The sequence below is a fragment of the Plecotus auritus genome (assembly GCF_963455305.1).
Source record: "Plecotus auritus genome assembly, chromosome: 10".
In the NCBI taxonomy this organism is placed as follows: Eukaryota; Metazoa; Chordata; class Mammalia; order Chiroptera; family Vespertilionidae; genus Plecotus; species Plecotus auritus.
Window position 1 is genome coordinate 47678242 of NC_137785.1, and position 14295 is coordinate 47692536.

Below are 14295 nucleotides of genomic sequence, written 5' to 3' on the forward strand. Positions count from 1 at the left end.
AGCCTTGTGTAGGCCCTTAACCTGTTGGTTTTTGAGTCCTCAGTTCTAACAACATGATGGTTTTAAGAACTGATGTTTGAGGCAGGACAAGGTCACGAAGAACTTGTCTTTGCTTTTACTCTTCCCAACTGAAATGTCTCTTCTCTCCTCTCCCCGGGTCCACATCTCATTTGTCCTCCAGGCCCACCACCAGGGAGCCTTCCTTGATTCCCCCGTGCACACAAATCTCTGCCTTTCCAATGGTTGGATACTTACTAATAGGGTCAATGCCTTAAACTGGGCTGTCTTAGGTTAATCTTGCTTCTCATGCTAATCTCAGAATGGAGTTTCTCTTGCCTTCCTGTGGTCCCTAGGGCTGTGCCAGTCCAGGAATATACTCCACATGGAGTGGCTACTTGACTAAGGCATGGATGGGGTGGGCTAGGTGTGAGGGCACAAGCAGGGCACACTGGGTAGTGATGTCTCACAGTTTTCATGGCAGGGTAACTACAGAAATGTGGTGTTCCAGGGAAACCTTTCCTCAGTTCTCTACTAATACCAGTCTGTTCGGTTGCCTAAGAAAGATGATTTACCGGCTCTTATACCTTCAAAGTAACTTATCCTATCCTCTGGGAGTGCAGCACAGCAGGTAGGCCTAGGCTGGGCATCTGTAAAGGAGAGTTGGTGTACACACAACCTCACCTGCCTGCCACATGATCCTTTTGTGCTTGTCCATCACACCTGAGAACTGCCCTAGCTATACGTAACACCAGTGGCCTGGGGCCCCCTCAGAGACCCACAGAGTTCCCACTCTCTGCTGAGGACAAGTGCAATGTCATTCCTTGGCAAGTGTTCAGAAAGGTTCTCATCTTTATCAATGTAACCTTCCCCTCTGGCCTACAAGATACTTCCAATCAGACCCTATACTTCTTTACTGGTCAGTCTCTTAGCAAAAGTCAAGTTGCCAACATGGGAGAGGTTCTGAAACGATTTATATTAGACTAGTAGCCCTGCACACGAATCTGTGCGCCAGTAGCTCTCCGCCCGCTGCCCCACCCTCCTGTAGCTCCCCCTGTCCCCTCCCCTCCTCATAGCTTGCTGCCCTACCCCCTCCTGTAGCTGCTTGTAGCTCGATGCCCCACCCTCCTGCTGATCCGTGATCCAGTTGTTATGCCTCACTGTAAGGGATAATAACATAGTCCTCTCTTATTATATAGGATTAGATAGGATTGTTTTCCCAAACTTGGAAGGCATTTCCTTAAAGCAGGGTGGGGAACCTTTTTTCTGCCAGGGGCCATTTATAACATCATTCACTTAACATACAAAATTATCAGCTTAAATACTAGCCTGCTATATTTGGTCAAGCATTTAATTAACTCACCCCTAATGCCTTGGCAGGGCCAGACCAAATGATTTCCTGGACCTTACTAGTATACAGCCTGAGGGCCGGATATTCCCCACCCCTGCCATATGGCTTCAGAGGTGACAGTCTGTAAGAAATCTTTTCTGTTTCGAGAGAGATGGAAAGGGATCCTGATTGCAATTATTTTCGGGGTCTGTTTTCTCTGGAAATAGGGACGATTATCTGTTCTGCTGCTGCTCTAAGCCCCACAGAATTGCTTTTTCAGCCAACACCCCTTCTGTAGGGGACTCATAGCATGGGTTAAGGCTGTGTTTTGGATGTCAAGCAGATTAGAAGGCTTCAGCAAGAACCTGGGAGAGACATGAGAGGGGACGTCCTGGCAGGACAGTGTACAGCACAAGTGACTGGTCAGTTCTGATTTTCTTTCCAGCAGCAATGGCTCCTACCTTTTCTCCTACACCTGGTCACTACCATGTCCCCTGACAAAGGTGGGGAGAAACCCGAGTGGGCTGGCATGGGGAGACATACTGCCTGGTTGGTGGCTACCGGTCCTATGGGGATGCTCCTTTGGCCACCCCAGCAAAGGTGGAGGCAGAGGTGCCAGTCCCCAGAGGAGCATGTAAGAGACATCGACCTCTGGAAGAGTCTGATGAAGACCTCAGTTGCTCCGGCCCCAAAATTTGGCTATTGGAGCTTGGTGGCAAGAGGTTGATGCCCTCCTGGCCAAGTCAGACAGGGATTCCTTGGACTTCTCGACTTTGAGCTTCTGCCTCTCTCACCACGAGAGGCCTTGAATTCCTTACATCCATCCATTTGTCCAGATATCCTCTACTGATCATCCACTGGTGCTGGCCCTTCGCTGGGGTGTGCAGTAAGGGGGCTGGACAAGTCTTCAGTTATCGATCACACGTACTGGCTTAAGCACACAGAAAGGTGGGCTGTGAGGGCACCAGGTGCCGGTAGAATAGAATTAGGGGCAACAAAGCTTGAATCCCAGGAACTCCCTGGGGGGGGGGCCTTCATGGGTCAAGCTCCTGTAATTCAGGTCCCTCTAGCCTTCCCTCAGTTGATGGCACTACCTCAAGGATGAGGGACAGCATGCAAACCAACCTCAGAACAGGAGCCCTGTGGGCTTCACATTGAAGTCACCAGAACATCTGGTCCCCAGAAGCAGCCCAGTCAGACTACCACTTGCAACTTTGCTCTGGGGACCTTGTGTGCTGGTCCTCTGTACTGCCTGAAATCAGGCAGAGCCTGGCTGCCAGAGAACCCAAATCATCACTCATCCTCATCAAAAAGCAGCTGTACAGCCTAACCAGTTTGGCTCAGTGGATAGAGCGTTGGCCTGCGGACTGAAGGGTCCCAGGTTTGATTCCGGTCAAGGGCATGTACCTGGTTGCGGGCACATCCCCGGTAGGAGGTGTGCAGGATGCAGCGGATCTATGTTTCTCTCTCATCAATGTTTCTAACCCTCTATTCCACTCCCTTCCTCTCTGTAAAAAATCAATAAAATATATATTTTTTTAAAAAGCAGCCGTGCCCTAACCGGTTTGGCTCAGTGGATAGAGCGTCGGCCTGCGGACTGAAGGGTCCCAGGTTCGATTCCGGTCAAGGGCATGTACCTAGGTTGCGGGCACATCCCCAGTAGGGGGCGTGCAGGAGGCAGCTGATCCATGTCTCTCGCTCATCGATGTTTCTAACTTTCTATCCCTCTCTCTTCCTCTCTGTAAAAAATCAATAAAAAATATATAAAAAAAGCAGTCCTGGCTGGTGTGGCTCAGTGGATAGAGCGTCGGCCTGTGGACTGAAGGGTCCCAGGTTTGATTCCAGTCAAGGGCACATGACTGGGTTGCGGGCTTGATCCCCAGTAGGGGGCGTGCAGGAGGCAACCAATCGATGATTCTCATCATTGATGTTTCTATCTCTTCCTCTCTGAAATCAATAAAAATATTTTTAAAAAAAGCAGCGGTACAGGTGAAAAGGAAAATGTGTGTGTGGTGGGGGGGACTTGCAACCTAGTTCAGTATCTGGTTAAAACTGTAGTCTTACTTCCCCACTCTGACTGACTTGGGCGGAGCCGCAGAGCCTAACCCCAGAGCCCCAGCCACAGCTGAGTTGGGCGGAGCTGCAGGGACCCTCAGGGGCCCGCCACAGGAGGAGATGTATAGGTCAGAGCCTCCCCACGAGTTCATTTCAGGCTTTGGATCCGGATTCCCCTGGACTAGCAGAGCTGCGAAATAAAGGTTAAACTTGCCTCCCTCAGAATGCTGGCTGATCACTCTCCCATGCATTCTGCCACAACACAGATACTAGATGGGGATGCTGGCAAGTGTTCTAAAGAGAAAGGTGGGGATTAGGGAGAAGGCTGAGTGGAAGTGAGATGCCTCCATGGTTATGCACTTCAAGCAAGAGCAATCAACAATCACAGCCTTTTGAGGAAGGAAATTTGCAAACTGTTCAGAGACGGTAGCCTCAGCTTTGCGATTGGAGGATGTAAGTCTGTGGCTTCCAGGCTCTCTCTGGCTGAAGAGACTGTTGTTTCTTGAAAATTTAACTATGTTAGTCATCATGGGAGCAGAACCAGAGCAATGCTCAGAAAGAAGCAGGGACAGCCTGAGTCTCCAGGATCAAGGAGCCCTGTATGTGGAAGACCAGCTGCTCACTCACATACTTCTTTCTGGTGGCAAGATTTTCTGTTCTAGTCCTGCCTCAACAAGCCCACCAGTTGGAGACTGTGAGAGGACAGCACATGCCAAGGCCCTGTGGCAGTTGGCAGCCTGCCTGGTGTGGCCAGAATTTAGAGGGTGAGTGGGTTTTTCTATTTGCTGAGACTAGAGAGGTCAGTGGGAAAAGACTGCCCAGGACTTGAGAGCCAAGTAAAGGAATTTGGTATATCCTAAGATCAATGAGAAACCACAGAAGGACTTTAGGTAGGAGGACATTAGATTTTTTCCTTTTTTTTTTTTTTTTTAATCCTCATCCAAGGATATTTTTTCCATTGATTTTTATAGAGTGGAAAAAGAGAAACATCAATGTGAGAGATGCACATTGATTGGTTGCCTCCTGAAGGAGACCCAACCAGGGCCTGGGCCGGGGAGGAGCCTGCAACCAAGGTACATGCCCTTGACTGGGAGCCTTCAGTCCACAGGCCAACACTGCTTTATCCACTGAGCCAAACCGCCTAGGGCAACATTAGATTTTTCAAAAAGTGATAAGGGCGCACGCGCGCGCGCGCGCGCGTGTGTGTGTGTGTGTGTGTGTGTGTGTGTGTGTGTGTGTGTGGCAACCAATGGATGTGTCTCTCACATAGATGTTTCTCTTCTCTCTCTCTCTCTTTCTCTCTTTCCCTTCCACACTCTCCAAAAGCAATGGGAAAATATCCTTGGGTGAGAATTTTAAAAAAGGATAGATCTGGTGGCTCTGTGGGGAATAGACCAGAGGTGGGAAGAGGTGAGAGATGAAATTGGCCTGAAGGTGGCTCTCTGTGGGAACAGGGAAGAGACACTCCTGGAAAATTTTTTGAGGCTGAACCAGCAGGATTTGGAGAAGCCCTAAAAAAGGAGGGGTGGGCAGGGGGAAGGAGGCATCATGGATGACGTTCAGGTCAGCTCTGCAGCCAGGCCCTGGGCTTCCCCGCCACTTCTGACCACTTCCAGCACCTGGATAACACTTGTCAGAGCCTCTGCCCCCAAATTGTCCCTGTGTCCAAGTCTGTCCACTGACACTGGAAGCTCCTAGAGGACAAGGCTTGACTAGTGTGTGCTTGTTTCCCCCTTCCCAGGGCAGGGCAAAGGTGGCCTCAGTGAGGTTAAGGGGAGGACAGGCAAGCCTGTTGGCTAACATGTGCTTGCCACTTGGGTGTGAGTGCTCACATGCCCTTGACTGTATGAGGGTCTAGGTGTATCTGTGTATAGCTGGGTGTATGGTCACCTCAAGGCCATGGCCAGCAGAGCCAGCCTATCTAAGGACTGAAGAACGTTACTTAAAATTTGCTGCCTGGATGCCATTACCGGTTTGGCTCAGTGGATAGAGCGTCGGCCTGCGGACTGAGGGGTCCCAGGTTCGGTTCCGGTCAAGGGCATGTGCCTTGGTTGTGGGCACATCCCCAGTGGGAGGTGTGCAGGAGGCAGCTGATCGATGTTTCTCTCTCATCGATGTTTCTAACTCTCTGTCCCTCTCCCTTATTCTCTGTAAAAAATCAATAAAATATATTAAAAAAAAAATTTGCTGCCTGGCTAATCTACAGAGATGGTGCCCTCCTCCTCTGGCTCAACACAGCCTATCTCTGTTAGACTAGAGTTTCCCCCATTCCTGGGATGTTAGACATTTGGTCCTTGAAGGAAAACTAAAAGTCCTGAAAAGCTAAATGCTCCCTTCGCATTCCTCTGCCAGCAGCTGTTATTCATTTGTCTGGACTTCCTGTCCTTCTTTTCCCCATTTTTTTATAGCCCTGCTTCCTGGTGGGGCTATCGAGAGTGGAACAGACATGCTGTTATCTGCCAAACTCACGTTTGTGGCCTGGAAAACAGCATATCCAAGAGTCCCCCCCCCCCCCACCCCCGCTCAGCTGCAAGAGTAGGTGTGGGGTTGCTGACCAGCAATGGGGAGTAGGGGGAAGGAAGGGAACCAGGTTTGAGTTTGGGTGCACAAGTCACCTCGGGCAGAGCCCTGGGGAACTCCCATTCAGAAGTGGGGCTGCCTAGAGAACCCTCAAGCTAGACCCACCCCCAGTACGGCATCTTTGGTTGGCCCTTCCTCCTGGCCAACAGGCACTGGGCAACATCAAGTGCATAATTCCTCAAATATACCCAAGCTAGGAGCCCTTCCCCTCGTGGATAGCCCAGGACCTCTAGTCCCTGTGGAAGAGTTTTGCTCATTTTATTTGGGGGAGGTTTCTAGGGTCTCCAGGCCTCAGACTTAGGCCCTGTCCCTGCACCGGTCACTCCTATCACCTGGGAAAGGTTACAAAGATGGAGCAACTCCAGGGAGTGCCAAGGTTCAGAATACAAACTTGAGAGGTTGAGGAAGGAAGGAGTTTGGGCAAGGACCCAGAATCCTCTCAAATTCTGTGATAAGGCACATCCCCCATGTACGTGTGTGAGAGGGTGTGGGTATGTGGGTGAGGGTTCTTGGAGGAGACAGCTAGGATGAGGGCCCGAGGCTGGAAATAGGGTGGGGCCTGCCAAGCTAGCACGGGAACTTAGCCCAGAGCAGCCACCACATAAGGCGGTTGTAGCCACAAAAACCAAGCTCCAGGCCTTTCCTTAGGAGCCATCCTTCTGACCTCAACAAGGCGGGGGCTTCCACATTGAGGTAGGAGGGCTCCTGGCCAGCAGGTCAGCCAGCAGCTCTGGGAGGGGAGAAAAATGTTGCTGGGGCTGGGGCTCTGCTGCACTGGAAATGACTCATTTCCTTCCATTCAAGTAGAGTACTCACTGTGCTTCTGCTCTGTTGAGTAAATGCTCCCTGACCTCCAGGTGGTTGCCCAGTTCACATCCCCAATGTCCCTCCATTAGGACAGTGGGGAGGTGTAGCATATCTGAGGGGAGAGCTCTTTCCTGGGGCTGATTGGGGAAGATGGGAGAGGGGGATCTCCTGACAGTTCCCAATTCCTGGCTGGACTCCCTGGGGGGTAGACACGCAGGTTGGGAGTAAGGAAAGGGAAAGAGAAGGTCAGGGGCAGGGGGCCCCTACCTGAATCCAGAGTCCATAAAGTTAACCCCTCATGTCCAGAGACTATCTCCTCCCTCACACTCAACCCATGCGCCCAGCGCAGGAAAACCGGGATCCCAGAACACTGTGACCATAAAGAGGTCCTAGGGGCGCCCAGAACAGACGGCAGGCAGGTGGGATATGATATGGTTGGGAGAGGTCACAGGGCCGAGGGCCACTCTCTGGCAGAAGCATTCCAGGCCCTCTCTCTTGAGAGCAAGTTTCGGGTCAGGGGGAAAGAAACGTAGAGAGGCCCCAGCAGAGCAGTGGTTTTGGGAGAGGGGCAGGGCGGGGAGCCTGCAATGGGAGGGCGCGCGCAGGGTGTGGGGGCGGGGGAGGGGGACGCTGGTCCAGCCTACCAGGGCTCCTTCCGGGTTGGAGAGGGGAGGCAGTGCCGCCCCCTGGCGGCAGCGCTCCGGCAGCGCAGATCTCTGCCCACTGGTCGCAAGGTCCTGTGACTTCATCCTCCTCTCGCGAGGCCGCGCTGCTGAGCCTCTTGAACTGACGGTTGGGACCCCATCGTCGCCCTCGGCCCTTCTCCTCCCTCTCAGGTTCTCGAGACCAGATCCTGCCCGCCTGCCGGGACCTGCGCAGCATGCGGCCCGCGGGCCTCGAGTGTCCCCACATGCTCTGCCTGCGGCCTCTGCTGCGGCTGCTGCTCCTGCTGTTGCTGCTGCCGCAGCCGGTAACCCGCGCCCAGACCAAGCCGGGCGCTCCCAGTGCCCCGACAGCACTGGGCACCCCGACATCGCTGGACACCCCCAGCGCCCTTCCCACGCCCGGCACTCCCAGTGCCAAGACTAGGCCAGGGTCCCCCAGCGACTCTACTGTGCCAAGCACCCCTAGTACCCAAACCTTGCCTGGAACCCCCAGCACCCCGAATCTGCGGGAGCGTGCTCAGGCCCTGATGCGGGACTTCCCACTCGTGGATGGGTGCGTAGGTGCGGTGGGGGCTGAGCTCATCCCTGGGCTTGGAGAGGGGGTCCTGAGCATGCAGGGCTAGGGAGGAGGTTCCCTCACATGGATGTCCTTTCCCTCCTCTATCACCCCCTCCCTGTCAGGAACGCCCGAGCCCAGGCCTTATAGGGTCCTTGTGTAGTCTGTGTAACAGTGTGGGGTGGGGAACGCCTTGGCTGGCCCAGGCTGGCCACACGTCCTGCCTGATCTCCAGGCCTAAAGGAGTCTACCCATTTGCCCCTGACCTGACCCTGCCTTGACCTCCTTCCAGCCACAATGACATGCCTCTGGTCCTGAGGCAGTTTTATCGCAACCGGCTACAGGATGTTAACCTGCACAATTTCAGCCAGGGCCAGACCAACCTGGACAGGCTTAGAGACGGTCTCGTGGGTGCACAGGTACCACAGGGACACACAAGGCGCCACTGGCTCCTGGGGAATGTGGGGGACTATGGGCCTTAGAGACCACAATAAGTTAGTCACATGGCAACTCAGTTACCAGAGTGACCCCAAAAGTGCCATGACATCAATGCTCGGGGCTGCGAGGGCCATGGTGAACCAGCTTGGTGGCCATCCAGGTAGCAGGGAACAAGCGGTTTATTGCATGTGGTCTCTGGGTCCACTGGGTGCTGTGTGGGCTGTGGAGGCTATGGAAGGAGGAGCTCCAAAGCAGGCCCTGCCCAAGCCAATCCCTGGCCTTCCCCCAGTTCTGGTCAGCCTACGTCCCATGCCAGACCCAGGAACGGGATGCCCTGCGCCTCACCCTGGAGCAAATTGACCTCATCCACCGTATGTGTGCCTCCTATTCTGAGCTGGAGCTTGTGACCACGGTTAAAGGTAGGCAGGCTGGTGTTGGGGACTTGATCGAGCTACCCCAGCCTCTGAAAGTGATCACCTAACCTACCTGCCCCCAGATCTGAACAGTACCCGGAAGTTGGCTTGCCTCATTGGTGTGGAGGGCGGCCACTCACTGGACAGTAGCCTCTCCATCTTGCGTACCTTCTATATGCTGGGTGTGCGCTACCTGACCCTCACCCACACCTGCAACACACCCTGGTGAGCACAATGCAGATGGTATGGGCCCATGGAGGCAGGGATCTGCCCGAGATACCACTGGGACCCAGACCACACTTTATCCCTGGAATCTGGCTCTGACCCTGGAGTGGGGAGGGGATCTGGGCTCACAGAGCAACTCTGGACCCCCAGCAGGGTCTTCTTACTACCAGGCACAGCCCAGCTTGGGTTCTTGCTCTTGCTCTACGGGGGGTGCCGGGATAGAGGGTTCAGTAGGGCCTCTCAGTTCTTGTGGCCCAATTATGGCCACCAGTCAGACTGCCTCCTGACCATCCTGCAGGGCAGAGAGCTCAGCTAAGGGCATCCACCCCTTCTACAACAATGTCAGCGGGCTGACCAGTTTTGGTGAGGTGAGAACCCTGGTTCCATACCCTGCTCCACCTGCATATACACACCCCACCTGTTCCCTACAAATAAATGCACATACAGGTGCACCCCTGATGCCTTCGGCCCAACCTTTCCCTGCAGAAGGTGGTGATGGAAATGAACCGTCTGGGCATGATGGTAGACCTGTCCCATGTCTCAGATGCCGTGGCACGACGGGCCCTGGAAGTGTCACGGGCACCTGTGATCTTCTCCCACTCAGCTGCCCGGGGGGTATGCAAGAATGAGCGGAATGTTCCTGACGACATCCTGCAGCTACTGGTGAGAGACACCGCCCTGGCCCTTGACCTAAAGCAAGAGGTTCGAAACAGGAACCCTTGAACCTGAGCCCCAGCTCCCTCAACTTTCTCAAACCCAAGGCTGAACATCTGCCCTGAACTCTTGAACCCAACATAGGGTTCTAGGTGGTAAATACTCCTCTAAATCTTCAAACCCAGGGCCAAGACCCCACCCAAACCAGGACTGACACTCCTCCATTCATACAAACCAGAGAGATGACGTTTACTCTGACCTCAAGGTCATGGTTGAACACCTTCCTCACAGGCGCCCAGCCAGCGAACAGGCAGGTGGTTGTGCTGGGGGAGGGAGGGGCAGGCTGAGTGTCAATTTTTCCATTCATGCAGAAGAAGAATGGTGGCATCGTGATGGTGTCCTTGTCCGTGGGGGTGCTGCAGTGCAACCTGTTAGCCAATGTGTCCACTGTGGCAGGTAAGCCCCACCTGAGCTCTCTGAGCAGCTCTGATCTGGACCTAAAGCTTTTCTGGGGAACCTCAGAACAACCAATACATTTGACCCATCCATTGGCAGTAGGCACAGACCCCCAAAACTGAAACATGCACAGTACACAGCACCTTGGTGCTATTACACCTAGAGCCACAGAGTGGATAGTGCAGTACTGTTGGGTATAAGGGAGGCAGTCACACATAAAGCCTGGGTGTCTCTGTAGGGGCTCCCAAAATGCCCTGCCCCTGCCTCTGGCCAAGGGACTATGCAGCCCCTTAGGTCTCTGTGGTATCTGTCCCTCGCCCATCTTTCACACCCACGGAAAGGAGCACCCATAGGTTCTCAAGGAGACTTGAGGCAGGGTGAATCCTGATGTGAAATGGCCCAAACTGGTAGTGCTGGGATCTACTAGAAATCTGAAGTCCAGTCCAGAGACAGCTGGGATCCCATCAGGTCAAAGCTCAGGGCTCTCAAGTTGGCACACTGGGAGCCAAGCCATGAAGTAATTGGCCTGCATGGCCTACAGGCTGCAAAAAGAAGAGTCAGCAGAGTCCAGTCCCCACCCCCCACCCCTGCCCTGGAAACCCCATATTGCTGACTCTCCATCCCCCAGATCACTTCGACCACATCAGGGCAGTCATTGGATCCAAGTTCATTGGTATTGGCGGCGATTATGATGGGACCAGCAGGTGAGTGCTTCCCTGTGGCTTGTCAGGAGCTAGCTGTGCAGCAGTGGGGCCTTCACAGTCTCCATGTCCACCACAGCATGGTCCTCAAGGCCTTTAGGCCTTGACCACAGGTCTGCTGGCCCACTTGGCATCTACCCTCCTAGGATCTGTCTCCTGGACTTTCTTGTCTGATTGTGGCCCATTGGCCCCACTCTGAGTCATCATATTTGGCTAAGCCACCAGACAGCTCATCTGCCTAGCATGTGCACCCACCCCCAGTGCTAGCAGACCCACTGCCTCAGAGCAGACTTTTAGTAAAGTCTGGTACAGGTTGACCATATTTTCTGCTTGCAGCTGGGTCTGTGCATGCAGCGGTTCAACCCAGTTATTTAAAAAAAATATTTATTTCAGAGAGGAAGGGAGAGGGAGAGAGAAACATCAATGATGAGAGAGAATCAACTGATCAGCTGCCTCCTGCATGCCCCCTAATGGGGATCGAGCCCACAACCTGAACATGTGCCCTGACCAAGAATCAAACCGTGACCTCCTGGTTCATAGGTCGGTGCTCAACCACTGAACCACACCAGCCGGGCTCAATCCAGTTCTTAAAAAGCTTTTCTTCTTTTTATACATAGAGGAAAAATTTGCATTCAGTGAAAGGCATAGATCTTAATACAATTCCAATGAGTTTTGACGAATATTCAAGGAGGTTTTGATTCTGAAAGATGAAGAGTAGGGGTGAATCATTTACTCTCTCCCATTCTCCATTTCCCATATCTGACCGGGGCTGGTATTCAATGGACCCTGAACACATAGGGCTGTGGTTCTGAGTCAGGACCAGGGCACAGATATGGGGCCCACCAACTGGTTGCCTGGCGGCCATACAGTTTCCCTCAGGGACTGGAAGACGTGTCCACATACCCAGTACTGATAGAGGAGTTGCTGAGTCGTGGCTGGAATGAGGAAGAGCTCCAGGATGTCCTTCGAGGAAATCTGTTGCGGGTCTTCAGGCAGGTGGAGCAGGTAGATATGCTGGGCTGGGCAAAAGAGTCCCTCGGGAGGCTGAGCAGGTTGGGGGAAGCTGTGGGAGCTGCCTCACCACCAACTGCTGCCTCCAGGTACGGGAGGAAAACAAGGGGCAAAGGCCCTTAGAGGATGAGTTCCCAGATGAGCAGCTGGGAAGCTCTTGCCGCTCTGTCCTCCCGCGGCTGCATCAGAGACATTATATGGCTTCAGATGAGAAACTAATTGAGACTCCTACGCATTGGAAACCGAAGTTGTCATCTAAGAAGTCTTTCTCAAAATCATCCCCCCACATAGCCCCAAGCCTCACAATTATTGTTTCCTTCCCAGTCGTCATTCTGTGGCTCTGGTGACCCAGTTCATCCTGTCAGATGTCACTTTGGCAGCTGTGGACACCCCACAAAGTTGCCCCTTTGTGCAGGCACAAATATTTCCTGAAAATAAATATTTTAGACTGGAACCAGGCATGAGTGTCCTTCTCTGTGGTGGGTCTCATGGCGCAGGCTCCCCTGCTATTCAGCCACCAATAACTCAAGGAAGACATGCTGGTAGCGGCTTGAGGAAACCTGGGCGATTGGGCTCAGCACTAGAAGAAGACAGTGGGTGGCTCTGGCTACATGAGGGTGGATTCCCTCTGGGTAGCTCACCTCAATCCCCATCCTGACCCACTGACCACCATTTGACCATCTTTCAGAGAATTCTAGTTCACATTCCCAAGTAGGGAACCTGCCTGGATCACAAATGACCTTTGTTCCTATTTGGACAGAGCCCAGAATGTCAGGCCACATAATGGGCCATGGGCCTCCAATGGCTGGACTGCCCTGGATATGGGCCTACCCCTCCCTGACCCACAGAGACGTTCTCTCTCAGAGGCACAGGCTACTTAAAGGCAATCTTACCCTCAGGCCATTAACAGCAATAGCAAGTGCACTAATAACAGCCAAAATTAAGAGTTGATACATTAAGAATTAGTAATCATAGCTACTAATAAACATGACAATAGGTAATGGCTAATAAAAATAATAATACTAATAGTCAATGCATATCCCATGATGGAGCAATTTCACCCAAGGTATATATCCAAGAGGAATGCATGCATACATTTCCCTATAGGCATATAAAAAATAACTATAGCAGTACTATTAATAATCCCAAACTGTGCATTTCAAAGTCAAATTTCAAGAAGCCAAAGACAAAAGATTATCTTAAAAACCGTCATATTTTTTTAAATCATATTAACTTGAGGAATAACAATACTGACAACTGAATTTTCAATAGAAATAATAGAAATCCTTGGCAGCCCCCCGGATCTGTCTCTTGCTTCAACAGTGCTTGGACAGAACATACTCAGGGACACCCCTTTTTCCAGTCTCCAATCACTCTCCCTCCAACCTGTTTTCCACTCACCACCTTTGGAACCACCTCAGCCATCCTCAGCCTCCAAGACCAGCAAATACCATGTGTGTGTGCGTGTGTGTGTGTGATTTTAGAGAGAGGAAGTGGGGAAGAAAGAGACAGAATGACAAACATCAATGTGAGAGAGATATCATTGGTTTCCTTCCATATGACTGGGTTCTAATCCACAACCTGGGTCTGTGCTCTGATCAAGAATTAAACCCGCCGGAAAAGGAGTTCTGAGAGAAACCAAGATGGCGGCATAGGTAAACACCTAAACTGCTGCCTCGCACAACAATTTCAAAACTACAACTAAAAGACAGAACGGACACCATCCAGAACCACAGGAAAGCTGGCTGAGTGAAAATTCTACAACTAGAAGGAAATAGAAAAGCTCACATAGAATTGGAGGTACGGCAAAGGGTCTTTGTGCGCGCAGAGAGGAAGGGCGGCTGAGAGCCTGGCTGACTTTCTCTGGCGGAAGGGGGAAAGAAGCCCCCGACCGCACTGAATCCCAGTTCTGACTGCACTGAACCCCAGTTCCGGGCGAGCACCTGGGGACCCACGCTCTTACGGGGGGGGGGGGAGTCTGGACTCTCGGGCGGAGACTCGGGAGCCGGGGAAGGCGGAGGACTGAAAGCGGGCGCGTGCCAGTGCACACAAAGGCTGCGGAGGTTGCCACAGGCTTTCCCTAGTGGAAGGGAGCCAGAGGCTCCTGAATGCACTGAGCCCCAGTTCTGACTGCAGTGAACCCCAGTTCCAGGCGAGCCCCTGGGGACCCACGCTCTTGTGGGGGGAGTCTGGACTCTCGGGCAGAGACTCGGGAGCCGGGAAGGCAGAGGTCTGAAGGCACGCACGTGCGCGCAAGGGCAAGGCTGACGGGAAGCCAAGACTGAGACTCCACCCCATCCAAGCTGAGCACAGAGGCTATTGCAATTTGGCAAGTCTAATCCTATAAGGCTGTCTCCAGCACCGAACTTCTCCCAGCATAGACACAGCTGATCCTTACAGCCAACTG

General features: G+C 52.8%; 1 protein-coding gene across 1 annotated transcript; it reads left to right on the plus strand.

The window, feature by feature from the left end:
- Positions 1-6441: 6441 nt before the first annotated feature.
- On the plus strand, positions 6442-12340 carry LOC308235201 (dipeptidase 2-like). Its single transcript, XM_080643977.1, has 11 exons — positions 6442-6655; positions 7606-7987; positions 8283-8409; positions 8718-8847; positions 8925-9066; positions 9365-9434; positions 9553-9729; positions 10092-10176; positions 10805-10880; positions 11747-11882; positions 11978-12340. The coding sequence occupies exons 2-11, from the start codon at positions 7650-7652 to the stop codon at positions 12233-12235; spliced, it is 1539 nt and encodes a 512-aa protein (XP_080500103.1). The 5' UTR covers positions 6442-6655; positions 7606-7649; the 3' UTR covers positions 12236-12340.
- The last annotated feature ends 1955 nt before the right edge of the window (positions 12341-14295 follow it).